The 22,826-nt window shown below is 38.9% G+C and overlaps 1 protein-coding gene across 1 annotated transcript in view; it reads left to right on the plus strand.

The window, feature by feature from the left end:
- The window catches only part of LOC146326720 (protocadherin-9-like), a 113,619-nt gene extending 96,759 nt beyond the window's left edge, over positions 1-16,860 (plus strand). The window contains exon 4 of the mRNA XM_084719838.1: positions 12,467-16,860. Coding sequence (XP_084575964.1) covers positions 12,467-12,927 — 461 coding nt within the window. The 3' untranslated portion in view covers positions 12,928-16,860. The remainder of the gene's footprint in view (positions 1-12,466) is intronic.
- Positions 16,861-22,826: the final 5,966 nt, after the last annotated feature.

The following is a 22,826-nucleotide window of genomic DNA, read 5'->3' on the forward strand; positions in this document are numbered from 1 at the left end:
TCAACATGAAACTTCTCGTTGATCAAACTTCTGTGGAAACTTAATTTAATGAGTTGATTGAACTCAGTACAGTCAATTCATTCAACTCATCAGTTCTAGTCTAGAAGTGTTCTGAAAATAAATACTAGAAATCCTAAGTTTACTTAACTAAAAAACACTTGTACATTTACATTCAGATAACAAGACAAGATTAGTTGATTTCACTATATTCCTGCATTATTTTTTACAAGGTAGTTTTAAAAATTATTTTTTTGTCAAGAATTGAGCCAAAGCTAATGAGAAAAACTGTATTAGCTATTCTCTGCAAACATCCAGTTTTAACCATCTCCTAACGCAACAGGTTTAAGTCTTTGAGGACCTGCTTATGCTTCAAATCAGCTTCTAATTTGATTTTAAAAGGAGAGCTAAGAGTGTCATAAGTGACATTTACATTTTTAGATCAAAGTCATTTCCTAAAAATCATGGTTATTTAGATAGTATTCCTGCTGGAACAATCCAATCTTTTTGCAAATATCAGACAGCTTTGTCAGGTCCCGCTTAATCAGTCTATTTTCCTTTCTCTCTTAATCCTTCTAAAATATTTTCACTTCCTTTTCATTCCACGCTTTTTTATTTTCATTTCCCAGACCTGGCATTATCTGCACAATATGGAAATGTTCAGACATTCATCCATGTGCAATGAATTTTAAGGTGGATTCACTATTTTTTTTTTTTTTAATCTTATAAATATGCATTTATGTATTGCCTCCTTGTCAGCGACAGCACACCTACAGTATATCCACAGCATCGTCCGGCGTTTCTCACAAGTGCCGACTCACAAAGAGGAGAATGAATGGCTGCCTGCCCATGTATGAGATTTTAAACAGAGAGCATGTGTGTGTGTGGGTTTGTGTGTGTGTGTGTGTGCATCTACATGATCATGTCTTGTGTTTCTACCCCCCATAGAAAGCCTGTGCCTCCTCTTCTGTGTGTCACTGTGGTGATGAGCGCTGATTGCAGATTGTTATGGTGTTTGCACCTCTCATCTATCTGGCCCATGCTGGGTATTTGGCCGGGCCTGATTGTGTTGATGGTGACACCGGCATCTTGTCCTCAGGAGGGGAGGCCCAATAGCAGTCCAGACATAATGAAGAAGATGTAATCAACCAATGTCACACACAAAAAGTCAAGTGTCAAGAAGAAAGCTGTTTCTGTGTTCCTACCTTCCCAACTGTGTTCTCTGTTGATGGAAATCACACAATTGCGCTTGTTGTTGTTGTCGGGGCGCGCTTGCTTTCTTTGTAAACATTTTATGCTGAGCCGCTCTGAAAATTTGAGGCGTTGTTTCCCCCCCCCCCCTCCTTTTGACAACAAAGGTGACTTCCAGATGAAGGAATTTACATTAAATTAAGTCTGTACATTGTGTTGCTGTTGTATATTCTCGCTGGAGAAATGGGTGCTTCAACCTACAACATACTTTTAATCAATAGTAACAAAAAGAAAGAAGCGAGTGCTTGGCACCGGGTTGTTCAAGAGATCCTTTCTCTCTTTGTGCACTTTGTCCTCTCTCTGTGCTTTGTCATTTGTTTTGGTGTTCTAATCTCAGCCAAGTCAATAATATTCTTTGTTGTCTGAAATTGTGTGTCGGGAACAAAAAGGCCTCCTCCTTTTGTTGAAAGTACCTGTCTGTGACTTTTCACTCTCTCTCAGACTCCCAGATAAAGTAATCATTAGATGTTGTTTTCTGCCTGCAATTACTTTCAGTTACAATGGGTCAAACACTAGGAAAGCAAAAGGGGTCGAGAGTAGACAAGGCTAGATGGATTACAGGCGAGGAACTGTATGGGTCCCACAAGTGCTGATAAATACGTATGTGGCTCGGAGACTCACCGTGTTCAGCGGCGTCTCAGTAAATGCATCAAAAGTAATTAGTCTAGTGTATATATGGACAACCCTGCTCCCCTCTTATCTGCATCACATTGTCTCCTTTTAAAAAAAGGCCATTCATTGCATCTGGCACTATTTATTTTAAAAAAAGTTGAAAAAGAGGAGTGATGGCCTTGCCGTTTCCTATATCTTACACTGTATCGCTTCGGCATAGAATTGCTTGGAAATGTATGTTTCGGTGGAAAAATCCACTATGCCATTATTGGAGCTGACTCATTACCATTCACTGGCAGGCAGTTTTTAGACCATCATTAATGAGAATGGATGAAGACAGTCTGTACAGAGATATTTAGTCACACTTTTCATTTTACAGTGCGCTTAATAAGATGTAACAGCCTGTGCTTTGTATCAAATAAGTAAATAAGCTAGAAGTATCATGTTCTTTATTAGACAATATTAGACCCTTTATAAGGCAGTTATTTAAATTTCTCAGAAGGTAATTAGTGACGTAAATCACATTTTCTGCTTACTGTATCACAATATGTGTGTGCAGTCACACATGAACAAAATATCCCTCCACCTCTACAATTTTGTCCTTCACTCTGTAGATACCCTCTAATGAAGTTAAATAGAGGCCTAACAGTGGGAAACAATACACTTTAGTTTACAGTACAGTTCTGTTGTAATGTGTCCCACGTTACCCTGCATTAGAGTCTAATAAGAGTCTAATACTGTTGAATAAAGAACATATTATTTCCTTTTTTTCTAATTTGATACACCATACAGCTTGTTATGTCTTATTAGTGTAATGTAAAATAAAGTTTGTCCAGACATTTCTATTTTATCATTCTACATTCAAGAATAAAACATTGTTGATAAAATTCTACAGTAGCTGTCTACCTCAGCACGGCTCCTTATAGAGCTTTATACATGTCAGCCTCCTACATGGCACCCCTGACCTCTGCGGCGCAGCTGATCGCTGCCTTCCAAAGAGCACGGCACGTTTTTAGCGCTACAAAGGAATATTTACTTCCTCCTCCACGCCCTTGTCAGCAGTGACAATGACAGCTCTTATTGCCTTCTCCGAGGGATTATACTGTACCTCCTCCTGATAAAAGTAAAGAAAACCAAATAGCGTTTTGAGTCTGACGTGCAGAGAAAAGTTAATTTTCAATGGCTCATTGCCATAGAGACAGGCTTTTTTCCGGAGAAGTCACAGACCTCGTCTCCGTGTCTGCATCTTCTTATTTCATTGTTAAAATGATGCATATGCAGCAGTAAGTATTTCATATAGTTTCCAATACTTCAGAAACCACACTCTCACAAGCTTTGCAATATCTTGAAAAGAACATAAACTCATATGAGTTCACATCATCAAAAGTGTATATCAGTGATAAGAGTGCATCACAAATCCCAAGAAAGCAGAGAGGATGGTGAAATGCATCAAGCATGTAAGCATGCTGCCTTGTAATTCTGCAAAAGTGAGACATTAGTCTCTCCTTCAAATGATTGCCAGAGCTGCGATGGAAGTAATGGCATCTCTCCTTTCAGTGCAACACCAAGGGGTTTTAATAGCGCTATTATTATTAATGACCATCCATTTGCTTATCCAGATTGTATGTTTGGAGTGAGTATAAGGCTGAGTGAAGTGATAAAGTCTTGGTAATGACAAACCCAATTATTTCTACTGAGATTCTATTTGTTTGAAAGAATCTTCCATATTCTTGCATTTCTGTCTTTTTGGTCTCCCTTCAGAAACAGGACGGATGCTCATGTACCCTCTGTGTCTCCTTTTTCTCTCACTCTCAATCTCATCCCATCTCCTATTCACACAAGAATACATAGTATGATAATGATAATACTTTTACCCTCGTGATAGCTGTAGTAGTACTTTGGGATGGTTCTTTAACCTCTAATGAAAGGCAACTTTTACATTTTAAACATCTTATACAGCCAAATATAGGCCTGTTTGCAGTTTTCTTTTATTTTTAGGCACCATTAACCCATTGAATCCAAATTAATCGGCACTGAAAGGGGAAATGCTCTATGTGATAATGGTTCGGATGGCGAAAGGTTTATTTTCTTGGCACAGTTACAATCTGGAATATGTGTGTGAACTTTTGCACTTTTGTGAATGTTGTGTGAGTGAAAAAAAAATAACTTTTGAGTCTTTGCAGAAAATGTTAGAAAAGAAAACAACTATGCTGCATAGTGACAGCCAATGTATCACAACCAGAGAATAAAATAAAAATGAAAAAAACAGAAAATCCTTCAGTCCAATAGATAAAAAAAAATCTACCTGGGTACTAATAGGCATGCGGCAGCTATCCAACAATTCACACCTGACCCCTTTATTTTAGCAATAAAAAACATGCTGGATGAATAGTTTAAGTGCAAGGATTACCTTGAGAAAGTGAGGTTTGTGTCCTTTTTTATTATTTTCTGTTTTCAGTTGCAGTTTGATTAGGTTTAGGCAACAAAACTACTTGGTTAGGTTGTGAGACAGATCATGGTTTGTCTCATTGGCTCCCACATTAACTACTTAAGCATTATTGGGTACAAACACCTGGGTGCTTGTTTCTGTGATGCTAGGCTTTATACACCCAGGTGCAAAATTAATCTGCCAAAAAATATATATATTCAGAAGCTAGATAACAGCAGGGACCGTAATGCAGTCATGTGCTGGACATGGATCCTTTAAAACCATATTACAGCACACATGTGACACATAAAACAAACATATAATTCAGATATGCCCATGATTTTGCTTAGAGTCTGCAGGAGGCAATAAAGCTCGCATTTGACAATGCATGAGTTTGATGCATATACATTTCAGGCTAAAAAATTAAAAAGACTGTACCAATTAGCAGGATGAATCGGGGGCCTAGTCCACCTTCCTGATGGCTGTTTGAGGAATTTAATGTCCTAGATGCATGCAATTATCCTTTTAATTAGCAATAATGAGTTTGTGCATTCTGAAATAATAGGCTGAATCGCGATCTGTGCAGACCTTAATGTGAAGCTCATCAAGATGTAACTAGCTCTGTCAGTAAATATCATCAACTGTCATGTTAAATATCTCATACTATTGTACTGAAAAGCCCTGATCAGGCGGTTAATATGCATCCTAGCTGTGTCTCTGCCTGTCAGAACGCACATTTGCATTAGTGAATTTCATGGCCATCAGGGGAAAAAATAAGTGAGACTGAATGCATACTAGTTTAATCAAAAGGTAAAGTATAATACTCAGACAGTAAACATTCCAGACATCTGGTTGGTGCAGTAGCACATCAACAGCCTCATGGGACTGAGTCTTGCACTGTTTATCATGTCCAAATCAAATCATCACGACATTATGTTGATGCTAAAATGTAGCCAATTATCTTATATTACCAACTGTGTACATTAACCTCGCCATTAGCATGCAGAGGCATAGGCCTGAAAATTTGAATTACTTACTTGCTTATTATTTCTGCATTACAACCCGTATTAATCCAAAACAAGAATGGCCACACACACCAAATGTAACCAGAATAATGCGACAGTGCATTCGCCACAGTTGTGGAAAATTTTAGTGCAAACAGTGGAGAGCCGTGCATGCTGGTTAATTGTTTCAAATTAGAACATTATTTTTTTCTGGGATGATTCACTATCAAAAGGACATTATCGTTGATGAATCATCTGCACACCAGCTGATTGGAATATAACAAAGTGTGTTTGAACAGGGGGTGGACACAATTTGGCACATGTGCACTATAATGCAATCCAATACAATAGATGGGTTTCAGAATGGCTTTTACTCAGATAGGCTCGTGTCTGTGGTGGTGTCCTGGACTGCATTAGACTGACAAATGTTTATGTGATACTAGTGTACAGCATGTAATTTTATTTCCTTGTTTACAACATCAAAAACTGAAATACTTAAAAGTCTGGGGGAAAAAGTAATAGAATTATCAAAATGTTTTGTAGGGCCACTGAATTGGATTTGATTGCAAAATACTGCAGGCATTCAAGATATTAGATCTTACCTCCTTATACAGTGCTGTGCAAAGGTTTTAAGCAGGTATGAAGAAATGCAGTGAAGTAAGAATGCTTTCAAAAATATCAAATGTATTTTTAGCAGTTTACAAGATGCAAAGTGAGTGAACAGGAGAAAAATCTAAATCAAATCAATATTTGATGTCACCAGCCGTTGCCTTCAAAACCACATCAGTTCTTCTAGGTACACTTGCAGAAAGTCAGGGGTTTTGTAGGATCATAGTCAGGTGTGTGATTAACCAGTTATACCAAACAGGTGCTAATGATCATCAATTTCATATGTAGGCTGAAACACAGTCATTAACTGAAACAGAAACAGCTGTGTAGGAGGCTTAAAACTGGGTGAGGAGCAGACAAACTGCTACCAAGGTGAGGTTGTGGAAGACAGTTTCATGTCACAGGTCAGACACCATGACAAGACTGAGCACAGCACCAAGACACAAGGTGGTTATACTGCATCAGCAAGGTCTCTCCCAGGCAAAGATTTCAAAGCAGACTGGGGTTTCAAGATGTCCTGTTCAAGCTCTTTTGAAAAAGCACAAAGAAACAGGCAATGTTGAGGAACACAGACACAGAGGTCAGCCAAGGAAACTTAGTGCAGCAGATGAAAGACACATTATGCTTACTTCCCTTTGAAATCAGAAGATGTCCAGCAGTACCATCAGCTCAGAACAAGCAGAAACCAGTGGGACCCAGGTACACCCATCTACTGTCCAGAGACGTCTGGCCAGAAGGGGTCTTCATGGAACAATTGCTGCCAAAAAGCCACACCTCTGACATGGAAACAAGGCCAAGCGGCTCAACCACACATGAAAACATAGGAACTGGGGTGCATAAAAAAGGCAGCAGGTGCTCTGGACTGGACTGATGAGTCAAAATTCAAAATATTTTACTGTAGCAGAAGTTTGTTCACCAAAGGGCTGGAGAGCAGTACAATAATGAGTGTCTGCAGAGAACAGCGAAGCATGGCGGAGTTTCCTTGCAAGTTTGGGGCTGCGTTTCTGTAAATGGAGTTGGGGATTTGGTCGGGATTAACGGTGTCCTCAGTGCTGAGAAATACTGGCAGATCCTTACCTATCATGCAATACCATCAAGGCGTCTGATTGGCCTCAAATTTATTCTGCAGCAGGACAACAACCCCAAACATACAGCCAATGTTATTAGGAACTATCTTCAGCATAGAACAAGAGAACAAGGAGTCCTGATCTCAACATCATTGAGTCAGTGGGGATTACATGAAGAGACAGAAGGATTTCTACCTGCTGAGTTCCTTCAAAATCTGTGTACATGGAAGAAATTATGCTTTTTTGAGGGTGGTCACACCAAATAATGATTTGATTTAGATTTTTCTTCTGCTGGCTCACTTTGCATTTTTTTAATTGATAAAAAAAAAACAATTACATTTTATATTTTTGAAAGCATTCTTATCTTACAGCATTTCTTCACACCTTCCTAAACCATTTGCACAGTACTGTATTTCCAAATTAAAAGATTGCAGGTACTCACTTTATAGAGAAGCATTTGCACAATGTTAAAGCATGTGGAAAAAAACAAATCCAAAATAGCCCTCAAACCATGTAATTTAGATTCTCAAGAACATAATATTAAGCATCTAAGAAGTATTGCAAATGTATTTTAATCTTAATTTGATATATCATCATTCAGGTTTTTGTTCACTTTCCTGAATTTGGGTTTGAACTGGACATGCTTGTGTTCATTTATTTAAAAAAAATACACAATTAATTGCATGTAGGAATCATAATAATGTCATGACAGTTGCTGAGTTGTTCAAACAGTGCAACAAAACTTCTGTGCTCTCACTGGTTTGATCTGCCTCTCTGACTTTGAGCCAACTCAGCGATGCAGAGCTGAAGTCATTATGTAACGCCAGGCTCCTTTGACAAAAACAGTATTTGTTTCAGTTTAAGTGTACGCTATATGCAAAACATTTTCACCACTTTACTTTGCCATCAGACCACCATTTCCAACAGATGAACCGAAGCCACCATTTACACTCTTGTCACAGCAACCAGGACTCCTTTGAAAAAAAACTTTTACCTTGCAGAACAGTTGCTACCGCTGCCTTCATCTGCGGCAAATAATGTTACCTATTGTGTTAAAACACAAAAGTCACACAAAAATATAAACTAACCAATCAAAGCAGCAGTAGTCCAGCAAAGTAAAATTACTGTTTTTGTGAAAAGAGTCTCAGTGGCCTTGAAGACAGCACAGACTGCGGCTTCAGTTCACCATAGGGAAAGGCAAAATAAAGCATTAAAAATGTTCTAAATGTAGTGTACACTTAAACCAAGTTTGATTTTCTAAGGTGGTCATTTTTTGGATGGCTAAAATTTGTTTTGTTGTTGAAATCGTCTACAGTTCTCCACACACTGCAGTGCTTTGCTTGGCTTCCATGGCAGTACTGCTGAAGGAGGTGTCAGTCAAAACGTAAACCGCCACAGCAACACAGTCTTGGGAAGATTTTTGTGGCTGCTTAATGTGAAACTAAACTTAAATGCCACACCTCGTGCATTTTCATTTGCCCAGTATTTCCATTTAGCGTAAAAAACATTACTCACATTCCAAATCCTGTGGCATGCCATGCAGGTTCCTCATAACTCTCTCCTACACATGTCCAATGTTTATACAACCTGTAATGTTTGACCGTGAGAACAGAAGGTCAGGTGAAGGTGGATGCAGCAGTGTTCGATCTGCGGCTGGCCAAAGGATGTGTTGATGTTGCAGAACAAGATTGCTGTAGGCTACCACTGGTATTGACCTTGCGCATGACCATAAGATCAACTAGAAGCCTAGAACTGTGGCACTGCTGGGTGTCTAGAAATACACATCAAGACCATGGATAATAGATTACCTTATGACAGAGCAGTCAAATTAGCCTCCAGGCTGTTTTGAATTGGAACACGAAGTGAATACCACTTAATTCCTGAAGTAAACAGTAGTCAGCTATTTGAGATATCAGATGTTCACTCAGCTCTACACAGTAACTAAACAGGTATCACAGTTTGGTTTCAACCACTTCACCACTGCTTAGTGAAGATGAATAATCTCAAATCAGAACAGTAGGTCTGATCCCAGTCGTGCTGTCTATTAAACCCAATTGTTTGCCATTATCCCCACTTGTCTGCCATTCAAATTTCCTTGAAGGAAAGTAGAAAAGAATGTTCTCAGCATCAGGGGATCCGTGGCGTCAGTGATGTGTGATTCCTCCCGAAAGCTCCGCGGGGTACAGTTGTTTCCCCTGAATACAAAAGACAGCGGCATCACAAGCAGGCTGCGGCATACCTCTAGCTGACGAAAGCAGCCAGAGCTGTCAGCGACATCACTCACGCCGCGCTCCCACCCTCCCAAGCCCGCCACCGCCTCTCCAAACTATCCCACTGGAATAGAAAATAGTACAGGCCCATGTCTTTTGGAGAGGCTGGATGTGAAATATTGCATACAAAATCTAGAGGCACTGAAGGCTGTTGACACAGAACTGCTGTGAGTTCAAGCTGTGTGAAGTCACGGAGCCACAGACTACCTTTCATTTGCAAAGTATGCTGCGTTAAAGACAGCTTCACCTTTGGCTGCACCGATCACTTAAAGATGAAGAGGAGGGAGGAAAGCTGGAAAGGATGCACTTTGGGATATGCATGTGTTTCTGTTAGGACCACATTCATTAATTATACCTGACAAGGGTAGAAATTACATAGGGGGGCAGAGACAGACAGACAGTTGTCCCCCTAAACATATCATAGTAAACATAAGTATATAATTGTACATAATATAATAATTTGTTCTGGAATATTGTGCTAATTATAGATGAAAAAGAACATATTACCGTCTGCTGGCTGAACTCAAGTCAGCAGGTATTAAAGATTGCTTTAAAACAAAGGATGTGTCAGACGTTTTTCCTGACTTGTGCCACTCGAAAGAATAAAACACATTCACAGACTCAACATATCGGCACAGGGCTGCCACATCTCCTAATGCTCATAATATCTCCTTACTGAATTTTCATGCAGTTTGCTATGTTACAAATGCCAGACGTGTTATGATACAAGATACTTAAAAAAATGCTGTTTTTTGTACTAAAATGCTTTATTTAAGATTAACTTACCAATGTAATTAGGTTCTAAGTAAATTCTGTGTTTCTTACTGGAAGTAGAATGGCTGTCATGATGTAATTTTGTTTACAATTTTGGACATAAATGAAAGACTTAATTCATAAAAGAGACATAATTACAACAAATACTATGTTAAGATATTAAAAGACTAGTGTGCTGGATTTAGTGGTATCCAGCGGTGAGCTTGCAGGAGCCAACTCATCTCCTCCTCCCCCTCCAAGTCTGTAGAAAAATCTACAGTGGCTGCTGAAACCTGTGAAAAATGCAAAAGGCCGTTTCTAGAGCTTGTTTGGTTTGTCCACCCCGGGCTTCTGTAGAAACATGCTGGAACGTGTGGAAGAAGACCCGCAACCTCTATAGATAAAATAGTTAATTCTACGGTAACCGATCAATTCTTATTTTCAGGTGATTATACATGAACAAAAACAAAGTCCATTATTGCCATATAATAAATAAATTTGTGTCAATCTTACACACTGGACCTCTGACTCTGTTAGATGAGATCACACCATACTCATTAAAATTACATCAACACCTAACTCCCGTATCAGGCTATTCGACTGATACGAGACTTCGCTATCTTGTAATTACCATTAATTTAATTATTTAAAACATTTGAACATGCTGGTACAACCCTTATCAGTGATCCAGTATATAGTACTAATAAGCGCTTCCTCTATATAGTTAGTCGGAAAGATGAACAGTGAAGTGAAATATCTGCTCTTGGTACCTGAATATGCTAAAAAATTCTCACATAATTCTAATGATAATTATAATTTTATCCCAATATGAGTTTTCTTAATGATTTGTATGCGTTTCTGTTAGGACCAGGAATTTTTGTTTGTATGTCTGGGCGCAAGCTTGTGGAATAAGAAGTTCATGCAAACAACATTACCTCATCAAAAAACGGCAGTGCCACGAAAAGGCATTACCAACAGCAGAAACCCCTCGGAGAGAGATTGAGTCAGGGCACGGCTGAGACTTGGCTCGGCCCTATTGTGCTAGCTCAGAGAATGAGAAAGCAGCATCCATTTTTGCCTTAATGAAGTTAGTGACCCTCTGAAAGGTGACACATTTACCGCCCAGGGGATTTATACACTCCTGCTCCAAGGCTCCAGTTCAATATGGAGAGGACAGATTTGACTCCACGTGAGCACTCCAAATATATCCTCACAATTTATACCAGGCGATTCATTTTCAGACACTGCTCTCATAATTAAAGTTGACGCTGTGCTATTCAATCTGCGGTGGCACAGAGATACAAAAAAGCGAGCGCTTTGGAACATTATACGACTACCTAGATAGTTTTGGGGGAGGCCAGAGGGCCATCACTGACATTGATTATCCAGAATATTCATTTTCATTTTGTAGAATGTCATAAAACTATAAACAAGGTGACAAGAAAGATTTGCAGATATCTGTGGAGTAGAATTACAGAGCATGAAGAACTTGTGTGTGAAATAGTCGTCCCTGTGTACTAGGGTCTAAGACCGCTTAATTATTTATAGCATTCTTACTTATGCAAATATACTAAATAATTTCTACATGACAGCTTGAAGCTGAAGCCTGGAGGAGTGATGTGATGTTTGAATGAGGACCCCTCTTTCCTTTGCATGGCCTAGGAAACATAACACTGCGGGCTCCTGGTTGCCTTGGTGCACACTGTTTTACATTCTAATTATCTGGCTTGACAGGCTTTATTGCTGGGGCTCAATGCTGAGGCCTCATCCCAGACTCATTCCACATGTGATGTCAGTGCCGGGATAATGAGATAAGATAGTTTGAGTGCTTAGCCTTGCCCAGTCGCCTCCTCATTGAGATTTCAGCTTTTTCCTTCCCTTCAGTGCATGTAACTTAAAAGATGCCGCAATTAACCATGTTTGTTAATTGTACCTGAATATGATAGAGATGCTCACAAGATCCTAATGATAACGGTGTTTTTCTCCCTGTTTGAGTTTCCTTATTTGACCAGATTTATTTTGGATTTGGAAAGATCAAAAGGCTTTAAGGTGCGCCACATTGACAGTGATTAGAATAAACAATGCTTTGTTAAGATGTTCATTAAATATTTAATACAGTAAAGCCAATCCAAGACACAAACAGCGAGACATTTTTTTTTTCTAACTCTAATTAAGCTACAGGGAATTCCTTGCATATTGTAGGTAAACAGACAGAGTCATGGGAATACCAATGGAAATTAAATGCTCTGTTGGTGTTTTTCTCATTACAAGATGAAATGAAACATTTATCACTGACTTTCATTTCGCTAAAAGGCTGACATTTTGTGGGTCAACCACTGATAAGGCGACAACTTTCTTCTCTTTACATTAAGATTCATGAGTCCTCTGTAAAATCGTTGCTTTCCAGCTGCACTCTCTCTATGTTCTGACCTAGTGGATTAACTCTGTTGTTTTCTTCTTTTTCCTGTTTTACAGCCATCGAGGTGAACCTGCAGAAAGCCTTGGCCGAGGCCTCTGAGACCTGTACCCAGGAGTGTCTGATACTGGGCCACTCCGACAGCTGCTGGATGCCCCCAGCCCTGGCCCAGTTCCAGGGTCCTGGTAGCAACAGCCCCACCTCCACCCCTACCACCACCGCCATCACTGGTACAATGCCCTCATTTGGCTTCCAGCAGAGCTTTGCCCGGGGAGCCAAAGCTAACATGGGCAGCATGGGGGTCATGGATGGTCGCCATACCCTGGGCAGGTCTGTGCCCAAAAAAGATGAACTGGACAAAGGGATCAACCGGCCGCAGTTCTACAACACCCTGGATAGACACTGCGGTAGTAAGAAGGAGGACCCCGTCAAGGTCATCCCCCTGGCGAGCTTCTCCTCCCCCGGGCAGCAGACCACTGGCGGGGGGAGTGGCTCTTTCCTACACGAGCACCAGCTGTAAGAGTAAAAGACAGATCTTCATCGCCCTGACATCCATGTGACTCTATCCATCTATGGCTTTTTGTCAGTGAATTTATGATCAGTATGTATGCGTACGTGTGGAGGTATGCATAATTTGAATAACTTTGACCAGCTCCAGCTCCGTTTTACTAATGAAGACATCTGAGAGTGGATTCGATCATGATGATGTTCAGATGAAATCAGATGAGATCAGTCTGACAGCTAAAGCATTGGAAAGGACGTGTAAGTCTTAACATAGCAGGCCCATGTATAATAAATAAAGGTAGTTCTATACCAAAGTAGTTCCATCACAGAAAAAAAAAAGAACTTTTGCTTTCAGTTTGGTGATGTTTGCTTTGTGAAAGGGCAGTGTACGCTTTAAGCTCCTCGGGCCCAGCTTTGTGGAACTGTGTCCTAAAAGACCATTTCCTCATGCAGAAAAACATGCAAATACAGTACTTTGTGTTGAGTGAGCTAAATTGGGCTAAATGTTAATTATGAGCTCTGGGTGGATGGTGTTTCTGTTCAAGTTCTAGTGAAGTATTGCTCTGTATAACACACGGCACAAACTCCTTTGGTGGTGGAAGATATTTCTTTTGTCTTGCCTGAACATGTTTCAGAAGTCTATTTTGGTCAGGGGACTGCAGAAGGATAAAAAAAAAGTCTACAAAGCATAACTAGGCCAATGGTAGACAACACTGGTAATCTCTTGCATCCTACATTTTCACCATGGACCAGACCACAAATTATAACAGAAAAATAACAAACAACCTCCTGCATATCCACGCACACACACGCCCAAGATGTTTTCCATATGGTGGTTGCTCCATCTCTGCCAACTCCATTAAGAACATGTTCACTAACTATCTCAATAGACAGACAGATGCGCTTTGGAAACGTACCCTTTGTTTCCTTCCCTTTGTTTCTATTTCTCACATTTTGCTGCTCAGAAACACTCGCATGATAACAGCCATGGAGCCAATTATGAAATTCTCAGTCTAATTACTTTCATGTGTGATCTCAGCAGCTATCTTCATTGTGGTTAGGAGGTCTGGAATGGTTCTCTTGGCTGGCCAAACACATGCTCTGCATGTGCAGAGGCAAATGAAAAAAGATGAGTCAGAAACAGCAGCTTCATACGCTCCCTCTCTTCCCATCATATCATTAATAACACCTATTATTCCCTGCTATTAATTACTATTGTGTGTTTTTACACAGCTCACTTTGGGTGCAAAGTTTCTATTATCAGTTTTTATTATGCATTGACGCTACAATATAGACCCAGGGTGCAAGAATTCCTTCAGGGCCCCTGGGTCCAACTAAATTATTGATCTTAATGTTATTTTTGCAGTTATCATAAGAATAAGCATTGGCACTGTTTGAAAGGACCTCCCTGCAGCCTGCCCCTCTCCACAGTTTCATCACACACACACACACACACTGCACCACGGCCTGTGTGTGTAAATTGTCCTGATGATGATAACTACTTCAGACTAACTTGCTGCTGTAACAGATTGGGTGCAGTATAATCTATTGCTACAGCAATAAGTGACTTTGCTGATATCCATTTTTCTTTTCTGTAACATCCAAGCCAGGTGTCTACATCATAAGGTATATGATTCATGTGATTCATTTTCTCGTACCATCTTGCAAATTGGGAACAGGCCTAAATCTATAATGCAACGTGGCATTCTCGAGGGAAGGTGTGATGCAAATTGTGTTTGCATCCTCTTAGCTACCACACCTATTCTCTGTGATACCTAGGGTCAGGACTCTTATCATTATAAAGAGGATTTATCTCCAACTCGGTGAAATGATCACTTAAAGGAACTGCGTGTCAAGGACACACAAAGGGGGTGATTCAATTTCACCTCAGTCAATTATGAAAATGAAATTAATTCAAAACAAGCATCTTCAGTCCTTCTATAAACATCAACTGATGAAAATGCTCCTGTTTGGGAATCAAATTTCCACTCATTTACTAACATCACTTATCACTTTTCATCTCATCTTATTGTTATACTCAGACAGAATGGTATAAAGAATACATATTTAATCAAAAGGAGCACATATCAAAGGGAACATACATCATGATGTCACTGAAAATTTGATTTTTTTTTTTTTGTCTCTGACAAATGCAAATCCAATGCTTGTGAAGTGATCCAGAAGTTGCCTCAAAGTCCTCCTTTTTCTTTTCAGTCTCTGTTTACAACTACGTGAATAAGTAGGGCAAATAAATTCCTGGTTGGATCTTTTCAACAAAAATAAAGCTGAAAAATAATTTTTTTTTTTTTTTTTTTCAGGAAAGTTTGCCACTCATTAACAATAAGAAGTGCAGACATTATCTGCTGTTGGGGTGTTTATAAATATGACACAGGAAATTGTGCCCCTTCTCATATCATGGAGGGAGAGAATATCCATTAAGTATGTGAAATATGGGATAATACACTGTCACACTGTAATGAGAAATGTGATTGTTTGAAATGATTTATCCAATCACATGTGTACAGTAAGCACAATATTACCTTATCTGTAATCCTCACTGTGTTTTAACTTGCTCTGCCTACATAACGCCTATGTACTGTAATGTTGCAGCAGCTACATTAATTGAAAAACAATTTCTTCTAGAGGGAATAGTATAATAAACTGCATGAATGTACATCTGTAGGATGTTGCTTTCAACACATGACTTTTTTGTCTGCTGCAGTCCTGTTTTGTTTTACCATATGCCCTTCTAGAGGTAAAAATAGTGGTGTTTTCTTTCTTTCTTTCTTTATTTTTCAAACAAAGAGCATACCATATGAATGTGCATCTGAGTGCGTAGCATCGCTCTGTGTCGAGGGTTTTCATCTTTCGCAGAACATGCAGGGAAATAAGACAAAATGTCAAGGCTGATCACAGGTTTTCACTTTGCATGACTCTGCTCTCACTTGTTATTTTCAGATTTTTTATAATGCCCTCTGCCCTAAAAGTAAAAGATAATAACTGAGCTAAAAATGAAGATTGCTTTTTTTTTCTTCTTTATTTTCTGAATTTTTCTATTCAAAAATGTGTGTCATGATTACCATGTCAACCTGTGTCTTAATTTGCATGAACTGTTTGGACTCCCACAAGGCATTTTGACACTTGACTATGTAGTTCATGCATCCATCATTAGATTCAGTGTCAGTATTGATGTTTACTGCTCTACCTGTTTGTCTGTCTTATGGAACAAAACAAATGTTAACACAGTGTACACATTCAAACTTTGTAAAAGTGTGCGTACCACTTATGCCTCTGCGTACACACCGATATCTATACTGTCAGGTAAACTGGATTTTAAACTGTACATAGCAGTACCCCTAAGAACTACTATGGTTACAAACTGGAAAGACACATACAGTAAAGATTGATGGCTACAGGCTAAATACTGGAATTCGCACTGTTGATAAAAAAGGAGAAAGGGAAAACATAAGAAGTGATGAGATGACAATCTCTGTTGTAATGTAAATGGATACATATGCATAATATTGATGAGAGTTTGTTTGAATGTGTTTATAGGTGATCTTGTGCAAAGGAGAGTGTGTCTCCTTGCATGTATGAGAGTGTGCGTGTGTGCGTGCGCGTGTGCACATATGTGTACACTGGCATGCACTTTGCCAGAATATTTTATGTACACAAATGTATCTTGTACAAAAACTATATCAAAATATAAGACTTAAGTATATGCTTGTAAATTAGTCATCGGTGAGTCAGGTAAAGTTTGCTTTGAGAGGAGGCTTCAATGCTTGCCAGCAAATCTGTATTGGTCAGTTAAAGCTATACAGTCTGTGTTGTCATGCCTTTGTAAGATATCCCATTTAAATCTATGAAAAAAATGACCTTCCATATGGTGAAATGATTTTTCTTGTCATTGAATTTTACTTGAGCCATTAAATATTGAGTCCTCAAAGTACGCACGCATCACGCTTGTCCTTCACTTTAGATCGTTGTTTGGTTCGCTCGTTCTGAGAGCATTGTCAGTGACAGATGTGACGTGAGAGCATACTGCCACTGTACTCCAATTATGGCAATTACAAGCTAATGATAGAAGACCCATAAAATTGGACATGGCATTTTCACCTTCATCATTTCTGAAAATGAATATCCCTGGGGAAACAATTCAACCTTTGACATAATGTGTATGTGTATATTTATGAGAAAGGGGGAAAAAAAGATACCTATTATTAAACACAGAAATAATGGACGTCAGACTCACAAAGGGGTTTTACTTTATATCGCTGTATGTCTCTTTTGAACCACATGCGGTACATCGTTATTGTTAGAGCTTGTGAAGGAAATACTTTTTGTATTTAATGATCAGTTGTCGGTGTGCAGGCATATCAGTTATATAAATTGACATCCAGAACAACAGCTATTAATATTTGTGTTGTTGTTGATGTTGCCACGCTTCAAATAGCGTATGACTTGGAATCTTGAATTTTCCTGAAACGTAACATGTTTCCGACTTTGCACTTACTTCGAAGTTCATGCTGTATATATGAGTGTGAGATGAAAACAAACATGGACGCTTCAAGTCCATCATTTGGGGCTGTGAATTTAAAGAAGAAAGAGAGGAAATAAAATGCTTTAATGTATCAACATGAAGTAAATGTTGATTGCACAGTGTAATGACTACAGAACTATGTGATTAGGTTTAGGAAAACATTGCAGTTGGTGTTAAAATAAGTGTTATGTTACCTGTCACATGACATAAGTGACATAACTCACATGTCAGAAGTCCATAATGTACATCATGAAACTTGAGTAACTTAAAACTTAGTAAATTCACATTGACATTTCATTTAACACATGACTCAAACCTCAGTCTCCTGGGTGAAATTCATGTATTGTTTACTCCATCTCCACCATATGCGGGTTTTTGTCTTTACACCTCCTCTGTCATAATTACTACACCAACCCAGGTCACCACCAAACAATAAATGTAAATAGAATTTGTAATAAGCAGTTTGCACAGATGAGCTAGACACTTGTCTAGGTAGGACAGGCTGTGCAATGCACATCTTTACCTTTTCAGTTAACATGCTTCTTTCCTGTCTCATATTTCCAAAGTGGTGTTGATCATTTCTTCATGAAGCTAGGCTCTGTGGAAATGGAAAGCAATCCACTGTCATCTAAAGTTGCTTCTTTCCATTTTCAATTAAAACTGTAGTAACTAATTTTTTGGCCACTTGGGACCAACAGAAAAAAAGCACTGAGTATCACCTTATGAATGTGACAAACATGGTGGCAAACATTTGAATTCACATCTAATAGATACACTGGCATTCATTTATAATCATGTCTTTGACCACCTTGTGAATTTTAGTCAAATACTGTCCTTTTCACTCTGTTTTCGGTCACCACCAACTCCTGAGGGATCCAGATCTTTACCTGGTAAATTTTAACCAGCTAGTCAAAAACTGTCTGTCATTTAGTTTTTGGTTTAGAGTTTATAACTGGTTTTTCACAGCTAAAACTAAAACAAAATGCTGAAAGACGCTATAAAGCTCTGTAAAGTTGGTGGGAAAAGCAGGTGATAATGTAAAGTGGGTTCATTGACAGTAAATTAGACTTGTGATCCATTAAAAATATTGGTTATAGCAGATTGTAATGTGCAGGAAGCAGTTCCAGGGAAAGATCGGTGATTGTTGAGTCTCATTCCAGGTTGTCAAATACCCATCATCAGCTAGATTTTCTCAATTTTCTAAAGCCTGAAAACAGACCCAAGAGGAAGATTCAAAGTCTAGTTTTCTCTCAGACCACCTGAATTATATTATGCAGAACGGATATTATGGAACTTACCCAATGATACCAAAAATAACCTGCCTACCCCAACTTTAAATTTAATTTAATTACACATTTGCAAGTTGAAACCAGTTTGAATCTTCCAATCACTACACTCTATCCTGCATAATTTGAACATGGCATCTAGCTATAACTTTGCTGAATATTGCAGAAAAGGTATTTTACACAATCCATGATATAACTAAATCACCTAAATCCATGCTCTGGATTAAACTCTCAAGCTCTTCAATTATGTATGTCAATACCTCAAATTTATGGTCTCAAAAAAAGAAAAAGATTGGGCCTTTAAAATAGCGTGTGGTACTTCTAAAGGGCACTTTGATGTTTTCTGTTTAGGAAGGGCAGAGCACTCATTGATCAGTTCCTACATTTTTGATTTGGTCCAACAATACAAATCAATGAGCTTCCCGTCACAAGGTCGCTCCTCTACTCATTAGACTGTCCAGCCATTATCATATCAGCATAGGCCATAGACTCGAGGAAGTAGCCTATAAATTTCAGAGGAAAATCAATAGAACACAATAAACCTTAATTTTAGCCTTTTGGATCTAGGGCCAAGAAGTAAATGTAAGTTTATGCCAGGAGTGGAGAAAAGTATCTCCTCATTCATGTGGCGTGCCTGTTCAGAATGACAACTTTGATTTACTTTAGGCTCACTGTGCATCATCATCTCTCAGCAGTTTCAGTGATACCCAGAGGCGCTCTGCACTACCTGTGGCCATTCGACCTCATATAAACCAAAGATACAGGAAGGCTTAAAGCATTTTATTTGTATTTCTTTTTCCATTTCTAGTTATTGCTTCTAATACATCTTTATTGTGTCTGTTTATCCATTAATTCATCCATCCATCCATGTAACACATCCATCCATCCATCAATCCATCCATCCATGAGCTTTGATGCCTCCAAGGCAAACTCTGCAACAGCTCCGACAATCCCCCTGGGCTATGTGTCCTACCTGAGGCCCTTTTGCCTCAATGCTTTATCCACTGTTCTCTTATGAATACATACAAGCCCTCGGAGAGGAATGCTCAAGCTTACAGTATAGAGCAGGGGTTGATGTTCACAACAACAGGACATGACAGGATCTCTCGGCGTCGGCTCCCAAATTGTGCGACACAAAGAGCCATGTCATGTACTCCGTAACGTGCCAAAGGCTTGCTGGACTGTGTCATCTTGCCTCATCTTCAGCATATGTTCAGTCCCCCGATCTCCTTAAGAGAGCTGGCTGTGACCTGCCCCATTAGTTTTCCATGGTAATTGGCTAATAATGAGACAGTGACAGTGCAAAGGACATCCACACTGTCAAAACACATGCATATCCAACTACACCAATCTGCATTTCCAGTAATTACGGCATATTTGAACAGAGAGGACTTTGTGAACTTAACGGTGCTTGTTGTCCCCCCAACACACACACACACCCTCCATCTCCATGTGCTAACAAGCCAACTTATTGTAAGCCTACTTAGTTCTCAAGGTGTCATCTGTTGAAGTGTCAGGAGAACATATAGAGATTGTCAAACAGTACACTCATTTCAAATTGTAATTAAACTGGCCATCAGGTACCTTGAGGCTGTTTAGTCAACAGCAGGATACTAATTACTATAAGATGACCTTTGGAATAATATCTGGTGAATTATTCATAGTTGAGAAAATTGCTTCGGAGACATGCCAACGACATCCAAGGGACGGCAGAGTGTACACACACAGAAAATTCCACTCAAAGATTTCAGGCTGGCCATGAAAATGAGGTCAGCAGATGGATGAAACTGTGGCTTTTTTTTGTGAGAGAAAATGAGATGGTTGCAATAAGCCCTGAAAGACAAAATGAAAGAAAAAAAAATCCAACACAAAGAGAAATGTTACCCACCAGAAAATAGACTGAATCACACAAAGTTAATGTAAAGGGTTTTGGACAGAGAGAATAGCCCATCTCAAGGTAACTTAAGAGCCAGTATTATCCTGCTCCACGTTGACACTTCTTTATTGTGGAATGAATTCTGCTGAGTCAAACTTATTTTACAGTACACTAACATGTTGTAACGAGCCCTAATTAGATACCACACAACTAATGATACACTAACAAGACAAACTTTCTATCAAAAAATACAAAAAGTAAATGTAATGTGTTTTTATTAGACAGTTATATATTTTATTAAACCATTATAGACATTATTAGAGGGCAATTAGGGACACATTGCAACCAAACTGTATGGAAAACTCAAGCGTAGATCCTATTTGACTAAATTAAAGGTTGACACATTATAACAGAACTGTACTGGACACCAAAGTGTATTGTTTCCCACTGTTAGACCCTCAGTAGACCATTGGCAGTAATTTGGGACACAATACAACAGAACTGCACTGTAAACTAAAGTGAAATCATATATCTGTTGCTTCTAGACCCATACCTACTTATTTGATCAAATCTACCCACAGTATTACAATTAGTCAAATATTCCTCTTTACCGCTTCGACCTTTACTCTGTAGATCTGGTTCATATATTGTTTTTAAATAGGAAAGAAACAGTTGTGTGACTTCACTTTAAAGTCCAATAAAGTCAAATAAATGTCTTTTTTTTTAAAAAAAAAAAAAAAAAAAAAAAAAGGCTTAATACTGTCTAATAAATATTTCAAAATTTTCATTTGATACACAGTTTAGATTTTTATGCCTTATTAATGTAAAATAAAGTGTGACAATAAAAAACCCGGAATTGGTGGTTATGATTTAACAGGAATTAAACCATATTCAAGTTTTATCTCATAGCATGAAAGAGGATGTTAAAAACACTCACTAGATAAACAAAGGTTCTACTGAACCTTTGTTTATCTAGAGTATATTTTAAAGCCTGTTGAGGTAGAAAATTGACTTTAAGAGAACATAAGAAGAATGACTGCTGAAGAAATGCATAATGCCACATAAAAGAAAGGTGATAAGATTAAAGACAAAAGGAAGTACAAATAGAAGAAGAGATGAAGCGGTGGCAACATGTTTCAAGAAATTCATCCTCCTGCGGTGACTTTCAAAGCCACTAACAGCATCTACTCCCTCATGCTTTAAATGTTTCTGTGGGGTATTCTGCACAGAGAGGGCAGACGTCCTGAAGAGTTTCTTTCCCCATCTCTGCTCAACCTTTTGGGACACTTTGCAGAAATTACTCCTGGGACCTTGCACAAAACTGTTCTCCACATCTCTGTGCGACATAAATACATAAACAGCAGGAGAACTAGACCTCAAAGCTGCACCAACACGTGAAACTCGAGCGACAACGGACGAACGTGAGTGAATGAGAAATCTGGGTGATATGTGACTAAATCAGTGCTTCATACTGAGGGGTAAAAAAAGAAAAGCATTTGTTTTTTTTTGGTTTTTTGTTTGTTTTAAAGACTAAAGCATCTTCCAGGCTGACTGTGTCACCCAGTGGACTGAGCTCCATGACAATGATATTAACCATATGGCCAGGTCCTCTGAATAGCCACATTCAGTATGATCTCAGTTGAGTATTTATGGGAGGTTTTGAAAAAAGGTCAGAGACAGCGCTCTTCACTGCCATCATAGAGGACCCAAATGATTAGTCAAAATTTGGGGTAATTGGTAGTAATTAACATTGACCTTGTCCTCTTGGACATTAGAGGAAAGGAAGCCATGCCAGAAATCTCCCCCTGCCATTAGAGAGCAATTACTGATAGGAGACAGTAACCGTACAGCAAAATAAAGTCTGTACAGCTGTGTGTGTCTTTAGTTCAGAATGCTTACTGCACACTTCTGAAAACCTGATGTGAGAAGATTTGCAATGTACTAAAGGCCACCGATCTCATTTATGCATTATGTACTTCAAAGACATTAAACTGCAAGATTTTCTTTTTTTTTTCATTTTAGTGATGCTGTTGATGCTAAGTGGGCACTTCTGGTGTTTCTGCACTGCTGTTCCCAGTGATCATAGTACCCACAGTACAGTGCTGTCTACTTCTTTGTCCTGTTCTTGGCTTGTTTTGCTGTCTGAGTTTTCTTTATTGGTTTGGTAGCCATTGTGCTCGGTCCTCAGTTTACTTCACACAAATTCCTGTACA

The sequence above is a fragment of the Lutjanus erythropterus genome, chromosome 5, assembly GCF_056507025.1.
Source record: "Lutjanus erythropterus isolate fLutEry1 chromosome 5, fLutEry1.hap2, whole genome shotgun sequence".
NCBI lineage: Eukaryota > Metazoa > Chordata > Actinopteri > Lutjaniformes > Lutjanidae > Lutjanus > Lutjanus erythropterus.